The 13,012-nt window shown below is 40.8% G+C and overlaps 1 protein-coding gene across 2 annotated transcripts in view; it reads right to left on the bottom strand.

The window, feature by feature from the left end:
* Positions 1-1,567: 1,567 nt before the first annotated feature.
* Positions 1,568-13,012, bottom strand: part of LOC311508689 (protein phosphatase 1H-like) — a gene marked incomplete at its 5' end in the record, with an annotated part of 28,936 nt that continues 17,491 nt past the window's right edge. For both annotated transcript variants that reach the window (XM_084573597.1, XM_084573598.1), the window contains 4 exons: positions 1,568-5,499; positions 5,760-5,911; positions 8,142-8,249; positions 11,151-11,214. In XM_084573597.1, the coding sequence (XP_084429723.1) occupies positions 5,352-5,499; positions 5,760-5,911; positions 8,142-8,249; positions 11,151-11,214 (472 nt within the window). In that variant the 3' untranslated portion in view covers positions 1,568-5,351. The remainder of the gene's footprint in view (positions 5,500-5,759; positions 5,912-8,141; positions 8,250-11,150; positions 11,215-13,012) is intronic.

Genomic DNA, 13,012 nt, shown 5'->3' with positions numbered 1-13,012 from the left:
AGTGTGTGTTTGTAAACAGAATGGTACTGGTGCTACGTGTACGGAAAGAAAGCAAAGCTACAAGTCTGTATTTTCTTCTCTAATTATTTCAATAAAGTCTGTTCATGGATCTGAATCTGTTTTTTCAAGTCTTGTTATATTTAAGTTTTAAGTATCATTCTCAGGTAAATAATGATTTTTTTTTTTTTTTCTCCTCCAGAAACTTGAATGTCTTTGACCTGCAGTCTTTTACCAGTGCTCCCTCTTTTGAAAATGCAATTAGTAAAACTGGACTTTACCTCAGGGGGGATGTCTAGTTTTGAAGATTTAGGGACTGCAAAAATTATTAGGAAGGTGGGTGTTTAAATGAAGGAGCCACTGTTCTAGTGGCTATACAAAAAAATCATCCCATCAGTATACCTAGTCTAAATTCTCTTTTTGAGATGAATGAATTGCAAACTAAATTGGATTTGTGCAACCCTCCTCAGCTCTGTAATTTACAAGCAGAAAGCACATGTCGATGTAAATAACTGGTCATCAAATCACCAGCTGACCATGGTAATAAATAAACCATTTAATAGCAGTACTACACAAAGAAGGACATTAATTACCTTTTCTCCGTATTTCCTCTGTTACTGATGTAGACACTAGCCTGGTGTAGCCAGACTCAATATTAACCAGAACTGGTCTGGATGCATGCCATTTGGAGTACAAATAAATAAATTAACTAATAATAATTAAAGGAAAAGATCCTACTGTCCATGTTCATCCTTCAAAGGTTTTAGCGTCGCAACAATGTCTTTTCTGCTTTAGCAGAATCTAAACATCTCTCTTTTCCAACGGCAGCCATGTTGTTGTAAACAAAATCGACTCTATGGCGCCCAGATGACGTGGGGGATGTCCGTCACCGTATGAAGCACTCCAGATCTAAACTTTGTGGGTGGGGGAGCTTCGGTCTGGCGTCCTGGCTATGGACACACAATACAGGACGTCAGTTAATATTATTACTGAGGTCTGAATAACCGTGCACACATTTACCGCACGTACAGTTTGCTGGTGGTGTTTCTTTTAACACGTTTCAGACTCTCTACGCTGTGTAGTTCCACTAATGAATCCCCCTGCCGTCTCCTTACAAACCCCAGCTAGTCTTTTGGAGGCCAGTTGACTCTGTTAGTTTCTACTTTCCCACATGAAGAACCCAGGGAATACAAACAGCAACTGTACTGATTATCTCGTCCGCCCTTCCCTTTGGTTGCTTGCTCCTCGAGATTGATTTGCACCGAGAGCAGAAAGATTTGGGGCAACTATCGACTACGTGTTACTACTTGACATTCAAATATATATTTTTTTTTTAATGAGACACACCACAACTTTTTTTTTTTTTTTTTACATTGATCTTAAACATTTATTGTCTTTTTCATTTCTGGATAAGAAACACTGAAGGTAAACGTTGCTTTTTTTCTTTTCTTTTTTGCCCTAATTCAAGAGTTGCACAAAAAAAACAACATAAAAAAAAATTTCTTTATACTCCATAGCTCATGTTTTGATTATATAAAATGAACATTTCACATTCACAAACAAAGAGGCTGAGGATAGAATAATGGTCACTTAAAAACTTCATCTTCGCTACAGGAAAAAAAAAAACCTGGCAGCTCTTTGTATTTGCCCCACAACCAACCTTGTAGACTAAGGTAGAAAAAGATCCAACAGCAATGACAAAATTCACAATACAGCAACTTCAATATGAGAAACCTACAGTCGGACTGAAGGGTCAAAGTAAGCGTTCCAGTCTAAGAGCTTCCCGTACGCCAATCCACCCCCACATATTTACATATATACTGGAACTTTTTAACCATCATGGTGGTCTCCCTGCCTTTAGAAAACCAGGTTGTCAGCAACGCACAACAGTTGAACCTGAGTTGCAGCAGTTGGGTGGCACATTAGGATGAGAAAAATAAATGATATATTATTTTTTTTTCACATTCATCAAAGATAAAAAGGCTTAATGATGGGATGAACATTCAACACGTACACTGATGTCCTGTTCTAACATTGCCTTCACAGGTTCCCAGTTCAAAAAAGATGCAACAACTGTGTTGAACTGGGAGACATGCTAAGACAAAGCTTGGGTGACATCAGAAGAGTTTTTAACTAAAAAGTAAAGTAAAGCAAAACAGTTTTAAAAATTAAAAAAAAAAAAATAAGAAATTGCTAGCTTATCCGACAGATGGATTCAGCACTAGTGGTAACAATGACGCGTGTTACGTACATAATTTTAAAATGAAATGTTTCTTTCATGGAATGTACAGGAGGAAAATGCACCGTATGAACTTCAGGTAAACGGCTGCTGCATGTAGGAGGAATGTTGACAATTATAGTCAGTGGCAAAAAAAAGTCCAAGCTAAGATGATAAATACTCCAGGTAACAAAATGGCACACATCATGTGACCTAAAGGTTGACATTTTGGGAAATACCCTTATTTGTAAAGAGGTTAATGCGTCAACTGATATCACACTCCTGTCTGCTGAATAAATATGACGCTACAGTGCTTAGCTTAGCTTAGCGCAAAGTCTGGAACCAAAACAGTATTATAAACTGAAATACAGAGTCTTATAAATAAACTAGTGAGTTTTTGTTGTCGTTGTAGATGATTTAGTTAGAAAGTGAGGCAAGCTGTTTCACCCGTTTCCAGTCTACTCAATGCTAAGTTAAGCTAGGTGGTTGCTAGCCAGCTGTTGCTTCATCTTTACCGTACCGAAACAATACATTTTCTAGTCTAAATCCGCCAAAGAAAATTAATGTGTATTTCCCAAAGTGTTGAACTTCTTGTTACAATGGCTTCCTCATAGCAGCACAATTTCCAAATGAACCTTTTGGGATTCAGTCCATCACCTCTTTCAATAAGTTAGGACATATTCCCACTTAGCCTAAAGCAAACCTGCACTACTCAAAAACTCTATTCACTACAGAGGAAATAAGCCATTAAATATAAGCCATCCCTGTTTTATTTTATTTAATTTTTTTGCCAAAATGCTCCTCTAAAACATGCAGTTAGTTTGAACTTTATGCTGACAATCTTTTTTTTTTCCTTCAAACTTTTCATAAATGATGATCTTCTCATCTCCTGCATCCCTATGCTACTCAACAAACTGAACTCTTGACATTGGTATCATTCCAATAAATTACAAAACCCAGACAAATACGCGCAAAAACGGCACATGATTTGGTTTCGTATATGGCCATTAGCACTGTTGTTGCATTTCCTTCTTTCATGGTAAACATCCTCATTCTTTAGCTCTGATGCTAAATATCTGCGATGACGTTAACAGGAAAAAAAAAAACAACAACTTCATAAATATATGCATGGTTTTTGCACGTTTACAAACTAATAACATGGTCACCAATTCTTACATACATTACATAAATACAAATTCAGTCCATATAAAACAAACAGCAGTTTAAACCATTGCACCGTTGCTCATGATCCCAGGCCTACACTATATGTCACTGCATGCACTGCCACACAGTATTTCACTACATCCATCCACACGTGGGACGTCATTATTCCCACACTGGTCCCTCTGAGGATACCACCGTCTGCATCTGAAGCTTATGTAACTTGCAGAACATGTTGAAGCAAAAGAACGCTTTCAGATTTTTTTTTTTTGTTAAAATTGACTTGTAATTCTTTTTTTCTTTTTGGAAATTACAGTTTATTATACATTTATTTAATCCTCCCTGCTGCAGGGAATATTTGCCTCTTAATCCTTCAGTGTACTGTATCATGGCTCCTTTGTAGGCTAATGTACAGGTCATTTAATCTAAGTCGAAGTTATTTTTCAATCGTTAAAGGACTCGTTAATTTAGAAGTACTTTTTAAAAAGATTTCTTATTTGCTGCCTTCAAATGGAACCCATGGTCATGGCATAGGAGGTCATGTATATAAAATTGTTGGAGTTCATGGTAAAATGAGCACATGTCATGACAAAGCTATTATGCTCCTACTGCTAGCTATTATAAGCTTCCAAGGCTAAAGGCTTAGCAAGCTAACGACAAGGGAACTTGTAATGCAGGTAATGCAAAGGAATAATGAAAATATTAGCATTATTTCAGACAAATAAAATTAGAAACTAAACTGTATATGGCAATTACAATATATTCAATTATCATTCACTTCCATCCCTGTTTGAAGGCAGCAACATACACAACGCCGCAATTTGTAAATTTGAAGCACGTTCGCTTATATTAGCATTAAGATTGGAAGTAACAGAAACAGCTTGGCTTTTCACTTTTCAAATGACAGATTTAAAAACCTAAATGCTATGTGATTAATACTAGTGATTAGTTTTACAGTTTTATTTTTGTAATCTCTGGAAAGAGTTAGGCTAGCTTACAGTGTTTAGGCTAAGCTAACATTTTTCTCTTTGTAGGCTAGATAGATTTAATAGACTACAAGAGCAGTGGCTTCTCAACTAACTCTATGCCAGAAAAGTTTGTGAATCAAATTTTGTATTTTGTTTTTGACATGATAGACTAAATGACTTGTCATTTATTTATTTTTATACTGTGAAGAAGTTAATATGACAAACTCTTGCCCCAAATTTTATTTGTTAACGATATGAAACTTTGTTACACCCATTACAAGCTCATATCCCCTCATGAGCTCTTCCTTAAATGGGCATTTCTTCTATGAGTAACTTTGTCTCTTTTCTTCTGCGTCCATATTGATGCCTTCTTAAATTTTTCCGTCAGACTGGTAGCAGCTCTTCAGCAAGTAAATGAATCCTTCTAAGCCACACTGTGGCAAAACGGAAAATTCAGCTGACCAGTCAGCTTGGTCCATGTTCACAAGCCGAAGGAGGTATTTTTTTTTTATCAATAATGAACAAGTTGACTGCGCAGTTTAAGAGAAGAAGAGGGGATTAAAAGAGAGAGGAGACAGAGAAGGAGCCAAGTATAGCATAACACGAGAGGAAAAGAGACGGAAGGAAAGAGCTTTTCTCCACTTTGGAAGAGCATTCGGTTGTAGCTTTCACATCTCTGCAGAAGTTCAGGAACAGTCATCACCCAGTGAAACTGGTGTCACATCGGCATTTTCCATTTTCTAGTGTTGATTCAAGTTAAACAAAATCATCTTTTTTTATTTCCTTAAAAAGATAAAACAACAAAGCTTTGCTGACTGTAATTCCCCTGAGTTGACCGATCCTGAACTCCTATAGAGAAACGAAGCACTAGCAAATCTTCGTTCCACTTGACGTCCGTCTAAGGAAACAAATAAATAAAGGAACTGAAAGAGGTTTCAGGACTAAGCAATCCTGTTGATTCCACAGGCCCTTCAGGTCCTTGAACCGCAGTCTAACCGTCTGGGTCCTCAGGGCTGGCGGTTGCCGTACATCAGGGGTATGATGAAGACCGAGATGTCATCTCCGGAGCCCAGGCGCTCGTTGGTGATCCTCCAGCCTCTGTCTCTCAGCACGCCACGTGCTCGCATTACCAGGTCCTGTGCTGCCATTGTGTACCTGCGCAATGGAAGAAACGATAATGAAGCCCTTACTATTATATTGTCACTGTCTGAAGCATCATTCACATTTAATAGCACCCTGGCGACTTCCTTGTCTGAAAATTGCTGTCTGTGGACTATAGATACCAAAGGGATACTTGACCCACTCTGCATAAGCGAGTCAAGAGGCTAAGAGCAAGTATTTACTTTTTCTGTAAATAAATAAAACATGCAAGAACAGAGGTAAAGAAAAACGCAAAAGAAGGAGAACGTTCCCACCTGTGCAGGTCATCTGGGTCACAGTTGGCTAAAAAGCTGGTAACAGCTTCGGCTACTTCCTGGTTAGAGAGGACGTCCCAGAGGCCGTCAGTTCCCATCACCAAGACGTCATCAGCACCGTGCTCGTACTGCGTCAGGTTATACACTTTCACCTGGTGACAAATGACCAAAAAAAAGTCTTCCTCACAGATTCTTTGTCAGTTAACCTATAGCATCCGACGTTTCGGATCTTTTCAGGTCTGCCTGTTGCAACTGCAGATACCTTAAATAAGTAACAATATTCATTTTACATTAACTTCAACTTCACATGAAATGAAGTTAATGTATAAGTATGCAGGAGGATCTAAAGTCTTCAAAGTGCAGAAAGTTGTCTGCTTCCTTAAATAGTGATTTATTCAGCAAAAAAAAAAAAGAAAAAAAGCAGTGAGTGAGCCAGAAATTCACGGCTAACCAGGAATTTCCATACATGGTTCCTGGAAAAATGTTTTAACGGCAGAATAAAAAGTCTTTTAAATGATAACATCAAAGAACGACCAAGCTACCTGCAAACAACAACAAAGTCGCCTTTGTCTGGACCAAGACGTTTCACCTGAACACACCGCAGAGACTACAGCCAACAGCCAACAGCCAATTAGCACATACGGTCTGCACCTGGGTGAGTTGACTAACTCTCAACACAAGCAGGTGGCAGTAATCTGTATTTGTCATTCAAAAGGGGAAAACAGAATAGGCAGGTCTGGCTAGAAGTTAGGTGTTCTCGGCTCAGATGCAGCTATTGAGTTATTCAACAGATGCTGACTGGTCGACTCCTGTGTGGAAGACGGACAAGCTGGATTGTCGTGTGGTCTCAAGAATTTCGCCAGACTCCAACTGCCTTTCAAGGTAAGCATTCATGTCCATCTCTGAGTTATTCAAATCTCAATGAGTCTTGAAGATAGTAATAAGGGGATTTTGAAATACAATAGATGGCATTAAGTGTCTCTTGTCTGCAGTATAGTGGCCGAGCTTGTTCAGTTTGGACAGCTCTGCAGCTGTGTCCGACTGAATACAGACCAACTGAGATGTTTTTCAGACTGAAACTTCAAAAAGTAGCCTTGGGCTTAGGGGGAAAACAAGAAGCCAGCAGCTTGCATTAATACCAGCGCTTGTGCTCGTTGGCGTTAGCTCCGGACATGTAACAAAGACATCAGAACTTCAGCGTGCTAAATTTGCACTAAGATAAAGATTTCTCTAGGCGATTCAAAAGATCAAGTGCACTCGACCGACGCGGCTCGAGTTGCTCGCCCATACTGAAATCTATACCACCCTGCCCTTCACACAGCAACAGTGAGCGACATTTCCATAACACGATGAACTCAGTGCAGTTTTCTTTGACAGAGAGCATCTTGAGGAACCTCTTGAGAGGCTGTAGTGAGGGGTGAGAGTTGTGTTGGTGAGGAGAAACGCAGACAGAGACACAGAGTGCTGAGAGGAGTTAAGTCTTCCATGTGAACCCGGCATGAACCTCCGGTATTAATGAATTAAAGATCAAGCAGAGAGCTCAGGGTGGAAAAAAAAATGCAAAACTCCATAAGACAAACTACATCAGGAGATGAAAGCACTTTGAACAGACAGACAGGGGAGCTCAAGTTCTCCAGCAGCAGAGGACGGAGAAGCAGCAAAATGCTAGCTCCACTGACTGTGGCGCAGATGTGACAAGGGCAGAAGGAGGCTCGGTCATGTGATGGATGTGTCCCTTAAAACAGGACACAGTTCATGTGACGAGGAAGAAAGAACATGTCGAACATGTGATCCAGATAGTTAAGAAAGAGGAGGATTGTTTAGGTTGTAATTACGCCAACTGCAGCACAGGAAACCACCCCAGACTGGGCCTTAATAGCTTTAAGGAAATAAACGATGACATGTCTGGCCACAAACCCCAACCGCAGACGAAACTGATCTGATGTTCTCTGGACTCAAAGTTCATCATGTCCAGGGTGAATTACAAGGACAGGATTCAGATTTCTTTTGTACTCTCAGTATCTATTAACTCTGGTGATAACACGCCATTAAATCAGTTTAGTTTCAAATGCATTTGTATGAAGGCACAGAAGAATTGATCTTATTAACAATATCATCAGATTAAATATTACATTTAAAGAAGAGCTATTTTTTTAATACAAACATCATCACTGAGAAAAAAAATCATCTCCAAAACATCAGTGTCTCCTTTTATCTGAAAAGAAGAGACTCACGTCTGATATCTGAAAAGATAAAAGGCTCGAGATACGTAATAACTTTTAACGTGGATGCAGAAAGTCAATAAGTCACTACTGAAGCAGACCTTTGTCTATTTTGGCGAAGACTCTGAATCATCAGGTTAGCTGCAGCGCTAGCTCTTACCTCTGGACAGCAGGAAAGGAACGGCTTGATGTAGATGTTGGAGTCGTGAACTTTGAGGTCATGGTCACCGAGCCCGCGGGTCACGCCGATGGTGGCCAACACCCGTGCCTGGACAACACAGATGGTCTCATTTAGGTTTCCTACATATTGTATGTTCTTAGAAAACATTTTTTAATGGAGATAAGGAAGTAAATGTGATCTCATGCTGAGTGACAGGGTCAAAATGGCAGCATTTGTCTCTGTTGTCTCTTGGATACCGTATACAACTTGCAGCGGCCTACAAAGTAAGTATGTTAGGAGCAAAGGGAAATTTGGCCGATTTGGCATTTTAAGCATTTAAGGCGTTTGAATTTGAGTACAAAATAATGAGACAAAAGTAGTGCCTGGCTTAATCGTTTTAATGTCTTTTATCGAGCTAGCTGAAGGTAAATGCAAATGTCAAAGGAAACGCAGGAAATAAAAGTGTCTAATATCTGGTTGGACAGCCCTTCTTTGGAAATCCTTTTTAAAGGCCTTCTAATCAGCTCAGTTGGTGTTTGTGACAGGGACTCTCTGTGCTCAGTCTCCTTTCTCATCCGGGAAAATATAGGGTTTAAATCTGGTGACTGACTTGGGCAGTCCTGTGTCTTGTTCAGATTGCCAGATCCAAATTTTATGAAGTCTGGACATCAAATGCCATTCGGATCCAGACCACATTTGGCGTTGATTCCAGTGGGTTATCTACATACACGTCTCAAAAGGCTGGAGGATACATTGAGAACGACAGTTTGCGGACATACATTGAAATAATTCATCTGCCAGCACTTTTGGGGGTAAGCTTTTTTTCACTCTTCTGTATTGAAAAACCGTGTCTCCAGAAACCCACGCAGATCGGCTTGTGTTGTCTGGACAAACGAATCTGATCTGATGTAATTTTTTGTCACTGATAAAAGCTTTGGTTGAGGGTTAAGCAGCGTCCAGCAAATAGTTGGGAGAGTTGTTGGGCGTTTACCGATACCAAGCATGCAAGATTCAGACTAAAGCACTTGGTAGCTCAGAGTTGACAAGTTCGACTCTGGAGGACGGAAGGACGCAATACGGTCATTCTGTAACTGTAACCAGCAGCGTACTTGATGACGCCAGCAAAATGCGTTCTGGGATACCTGCCTGTCACAAGTCGGCTGATGCATCCTCATTAAAACAGATGGGGCAAGAACACATGCAGGCATTTGGACTGTATTTTAGTGACGTGTTATGCGCACAAGAGGATCTTAGAACTTGGGATCATACCATTATGTGAAAGCAGAAGGGGGGGAGGGGGGCAGATGCTGTGGGTAACTGAGTAAGACAGCAGACAGCGGTGAGGAAAAGAGTACGAGTGCACGTAGTTATGAATGACACCCGTAAACGAAGCAGCATCTGGCTGAAATTTAAAGACATCGGGAATGGCAGAGCAGAGTGTCTTCACAAATGAAAATATATTGGTAGCAGGTTCCTCCACAAACATGCACGAGGACATTCATACTGTTTGTTTACTGAGTTTGATTCCGTTTTTGCTTGTGTGGATTTAATTGCAGTGTTTTGCTGATTTATTTGCATACTCAAAGTTTTACTGAGATATTAAGCAAAATTAAGAACGCTTTTGTGACAGAATAACTGCACAAAATGAGACAATTATTAGGCTTATCATAAAAAAATCGAATGCGAAAGGGCTTCTCAAAACACACATATGTGACACGTATGTATTTGCTGCGTTGGGCCATAAACGATACTAAATAAAGAGCTGTTCGGGAGCCGAAAGAGACGGATCTTCTTTGGGAGTCGTGTCAAAAGAGTCGGCTCTCGGAAAAGAGCTGAACTTCCCATCACTACTGTATTTGGTTAGATGTGCACGCAGAGTCCACAGGAACGCATATTAATAAACGCCTGTTCACTTCGGGATTCATCTTTTTTCTGCCCCCATCAATAAGTGAGTCATTTTTAGCTCACTCCACATTAACATACATGAAGCAGGCACTGTAAGTGGGAGGCAGACCTGGCGGTAACTGGTGATTTGCTGGTGTTTTTTAAATTCAGCGGATAATGGCACAGTAAATATAGATGCGTCAAGTTAGGATACTGCAAGAAAAGTTTCTCCGATCAAAAATTGTACATATGTTGAAAGAACAGCAGCGTTTGAGTCATCTCGTCAGTATCTGGCTGAAAGTTTTCTCTGCTTTGCATTGATGTTCGCCATACATCTGCTAGCAGCCTCTCAAATGAGCTGCTCTGTCATAAAGGGTTTCTATTCCTTTCTTACACGGAGAGATTTGTTCTATACAAGCTATACTAAGGCTGGCAGGGTTATGCCGTATATATGCCGCGCTGTTGTAAAGTGGCAAAAGTACACTGAACTAAACTATTCTTTTAATCATCAAATTCCTTTGCAGCAAGTCTTCGTCTCTTTCATCCGCGTGTGAAAAGCCTTTGTTGTGGCCGCCCTTTGAATTCCGTTCGTCAGACAACACTGGCACTGTGTGGTCGTCAGAATCCGCTTTCCTTTCCGACAGGGCTCCTTGTTATGTCTCTCTTTGTATCGAACCGAAAAGATTGAAAACATGAACGGACGTGACTGAGAATTAAATGCGTTTGAGCATTTTATGTTGTTTTCGGCCTCTCCTTCTCATCTCTCCGATGCTATCCCAGTGTGGATTAACTTTCTCAGAGAGACGACTGCCATCTCCCGAGTGTTGGCCGTCTGGAAGCGCCCGTTAGATGTAGCGTTGCTGCCGGAGCGAAAGAGATGGACCGTCTCTCCTCTCTTCTAGTGAGGGTGTACTGTACAGCGACACACATGCACACAGTGTGTTACACATCAGAGATCAAGTGTTCGCCCACTCTCCGGGTGGCTGGCAGGCGTGTTGTTAATGAGTGTGTGTCTGACTGACAATTTTTGGAGCGAGTGATTTTCTCTGCAGCTCTGAATTCCAAGTAGACATACATGGCTTGAAGAAGACACGGATTCTCACAGTCGAACGCACACACGCTTACCTTTTTCCCTTCGCCGTATATGAGTGGAAACTTGAGATCTTCATCCTCGATGGTCTTGTATGCCCTGTGTGTGGGAAAAGAAACAAAAGCAAAGATAGTGATGTCTCTCGATCCTTAGTATATATACACACATTCCAAAGTAAGTATACATTGAACACACACAGTTGCACACAAATATTCTAACTGATATTGTGTAGGTCTCCCTTGTGCCTCCAAAACAGTTGTGACTCATCAGAGAATGGACATGGGCCTTCTGAGGGTGTCCTGTGGTGTCTGGCAACTGAATGTTGTTAGTGGGGGTCCTTTGGGTCCTATAGGTTGAGGGGAGGGGCCTCTGTGGATCACCCCACAGATACTTGATCAGTTTGGGATGGAGTGAATTTGGAGGCCAGGTCAACACCTTGTGCTGTTCTTCATGTTTTTTTGAGTTGTTCCTAAACCATTTGTGTGTGTGTGTGTGTGTGTCTGTGTCAGGCTGCATCCTGCTGGGGATGGCTGCTGCCATCAAGGAGTGGCATTGCTATGGGGTGGGGGGTGCCTGGTCTGGTCTAGGTGGGTGGTACATGTCTAAGTGACATCCACACAAATGCCAGGTCCAAACATTTCCCAGCAGAACACTGAATTGTTACAAGATGGTCAATGTTATATACTTCTCCTGTCAGTGGTTTTAATGTTGTGGCGTGGCTGATCGGTGTATATATGTAGAGAAGAAAAGGAAACCTTAGAGATCTTTTAATTATCCTATCTTAAGTGCTCTATTTATGTCACAGTGTGTTATCCTCGAGTACATCATCACTCATCCAGATGTACCACAACCAAAGGCAACTCCCACCTGGCTGACTACTGGGGCCTTTTTGTGTCCTGCTTCTCTATCATCATCATCAGCTCAGGGGAACTCAATTCAGACCTTCCTTTTTAAATGTAAATCGCTGATGTAGACACAAACAAGAAACAGAATACTCAGGTGTATTTCGGTCTTCTTCCGTCTCTCAGCTTTATGATACTTTACGCATCTTTCAGCAAATTGTTTTGGTTTTGCCGCACACAACTTTGCTGCTTTGGTTCTCTGTCACTGCTCTCTTCAGCATTGTTTCTCGAAGCAACAGACTATACGCCACTTGTCCAAAGCCATAAAACAAATAGCCAGTAGCCTGCAAACACAGTGGATCAGTTAGGAAGAAAAGAGCGCGGTGGAGACCAAAAACGGAGCTAAAAGGACAAAGATTTACGCCTAAACATTAGTCGGGTGGAAACAAACATAGATAAATGCTATTGTTGCTCCATCTTTGTGACAGTAAAAGTCATCAAAACAACTTTGTAAAGTAATAATATTTCATTGTCGTGCTCAAAGCTAGTTTTGTTGTCATTAAAGGGGCATTCCAGCGAGTATTTTAGCGCAGCACATTCATAAAACTGAAGGACCTGCCAGAGATACATTGTAAAAGAATGATCAATGCAACTTGATATTGTGGCTTCATTGGACCCTCCCTAACTGGTAAATCCCTGTTTTTCCAGCTCTCCGCCTTAGCTCATAGCATAGCGTTTCTGTAAACCTATACCGTGCATTTACTATAATCAGACGTTAATTTGTATTTGACCCATTTATTATTGTAGCAGTCAGATTCATTTCGCTCGTAATGAACATGTACTGTAGACGAGAAACAAAGTGAATGGCATTGTTCTCCGAGGCCTCCGCTCTAAGTTGCATCTCAGTGCCAGAGTGTGTCTCTAGAGTGCAATAACAAGTGTTTGTGCTGCTGAAAGATTTAGCGAGAGGGAATGGACTCTCAGAATGCACACGCAAACAACAAATGCAAGTTCAGAAGTGCACAAATGGAGGGAGAAGATCAGAAAACGTACTT

Source organism: Chelon labrosus (genome assembly GCF_963514085.1).
Source record: "Chelon labrosus genome assembly, chromosome: 23".
Classification (NCBI taxonomy): Eukaryota; Metazoa; Chordata; class Actinopteri; order Mugiliformes; family Mugilidae; genus Chelon; species Chelon labrosus.
This window is presented reverse-complemented; position numbering and strand designations above follow the sequence as displayed.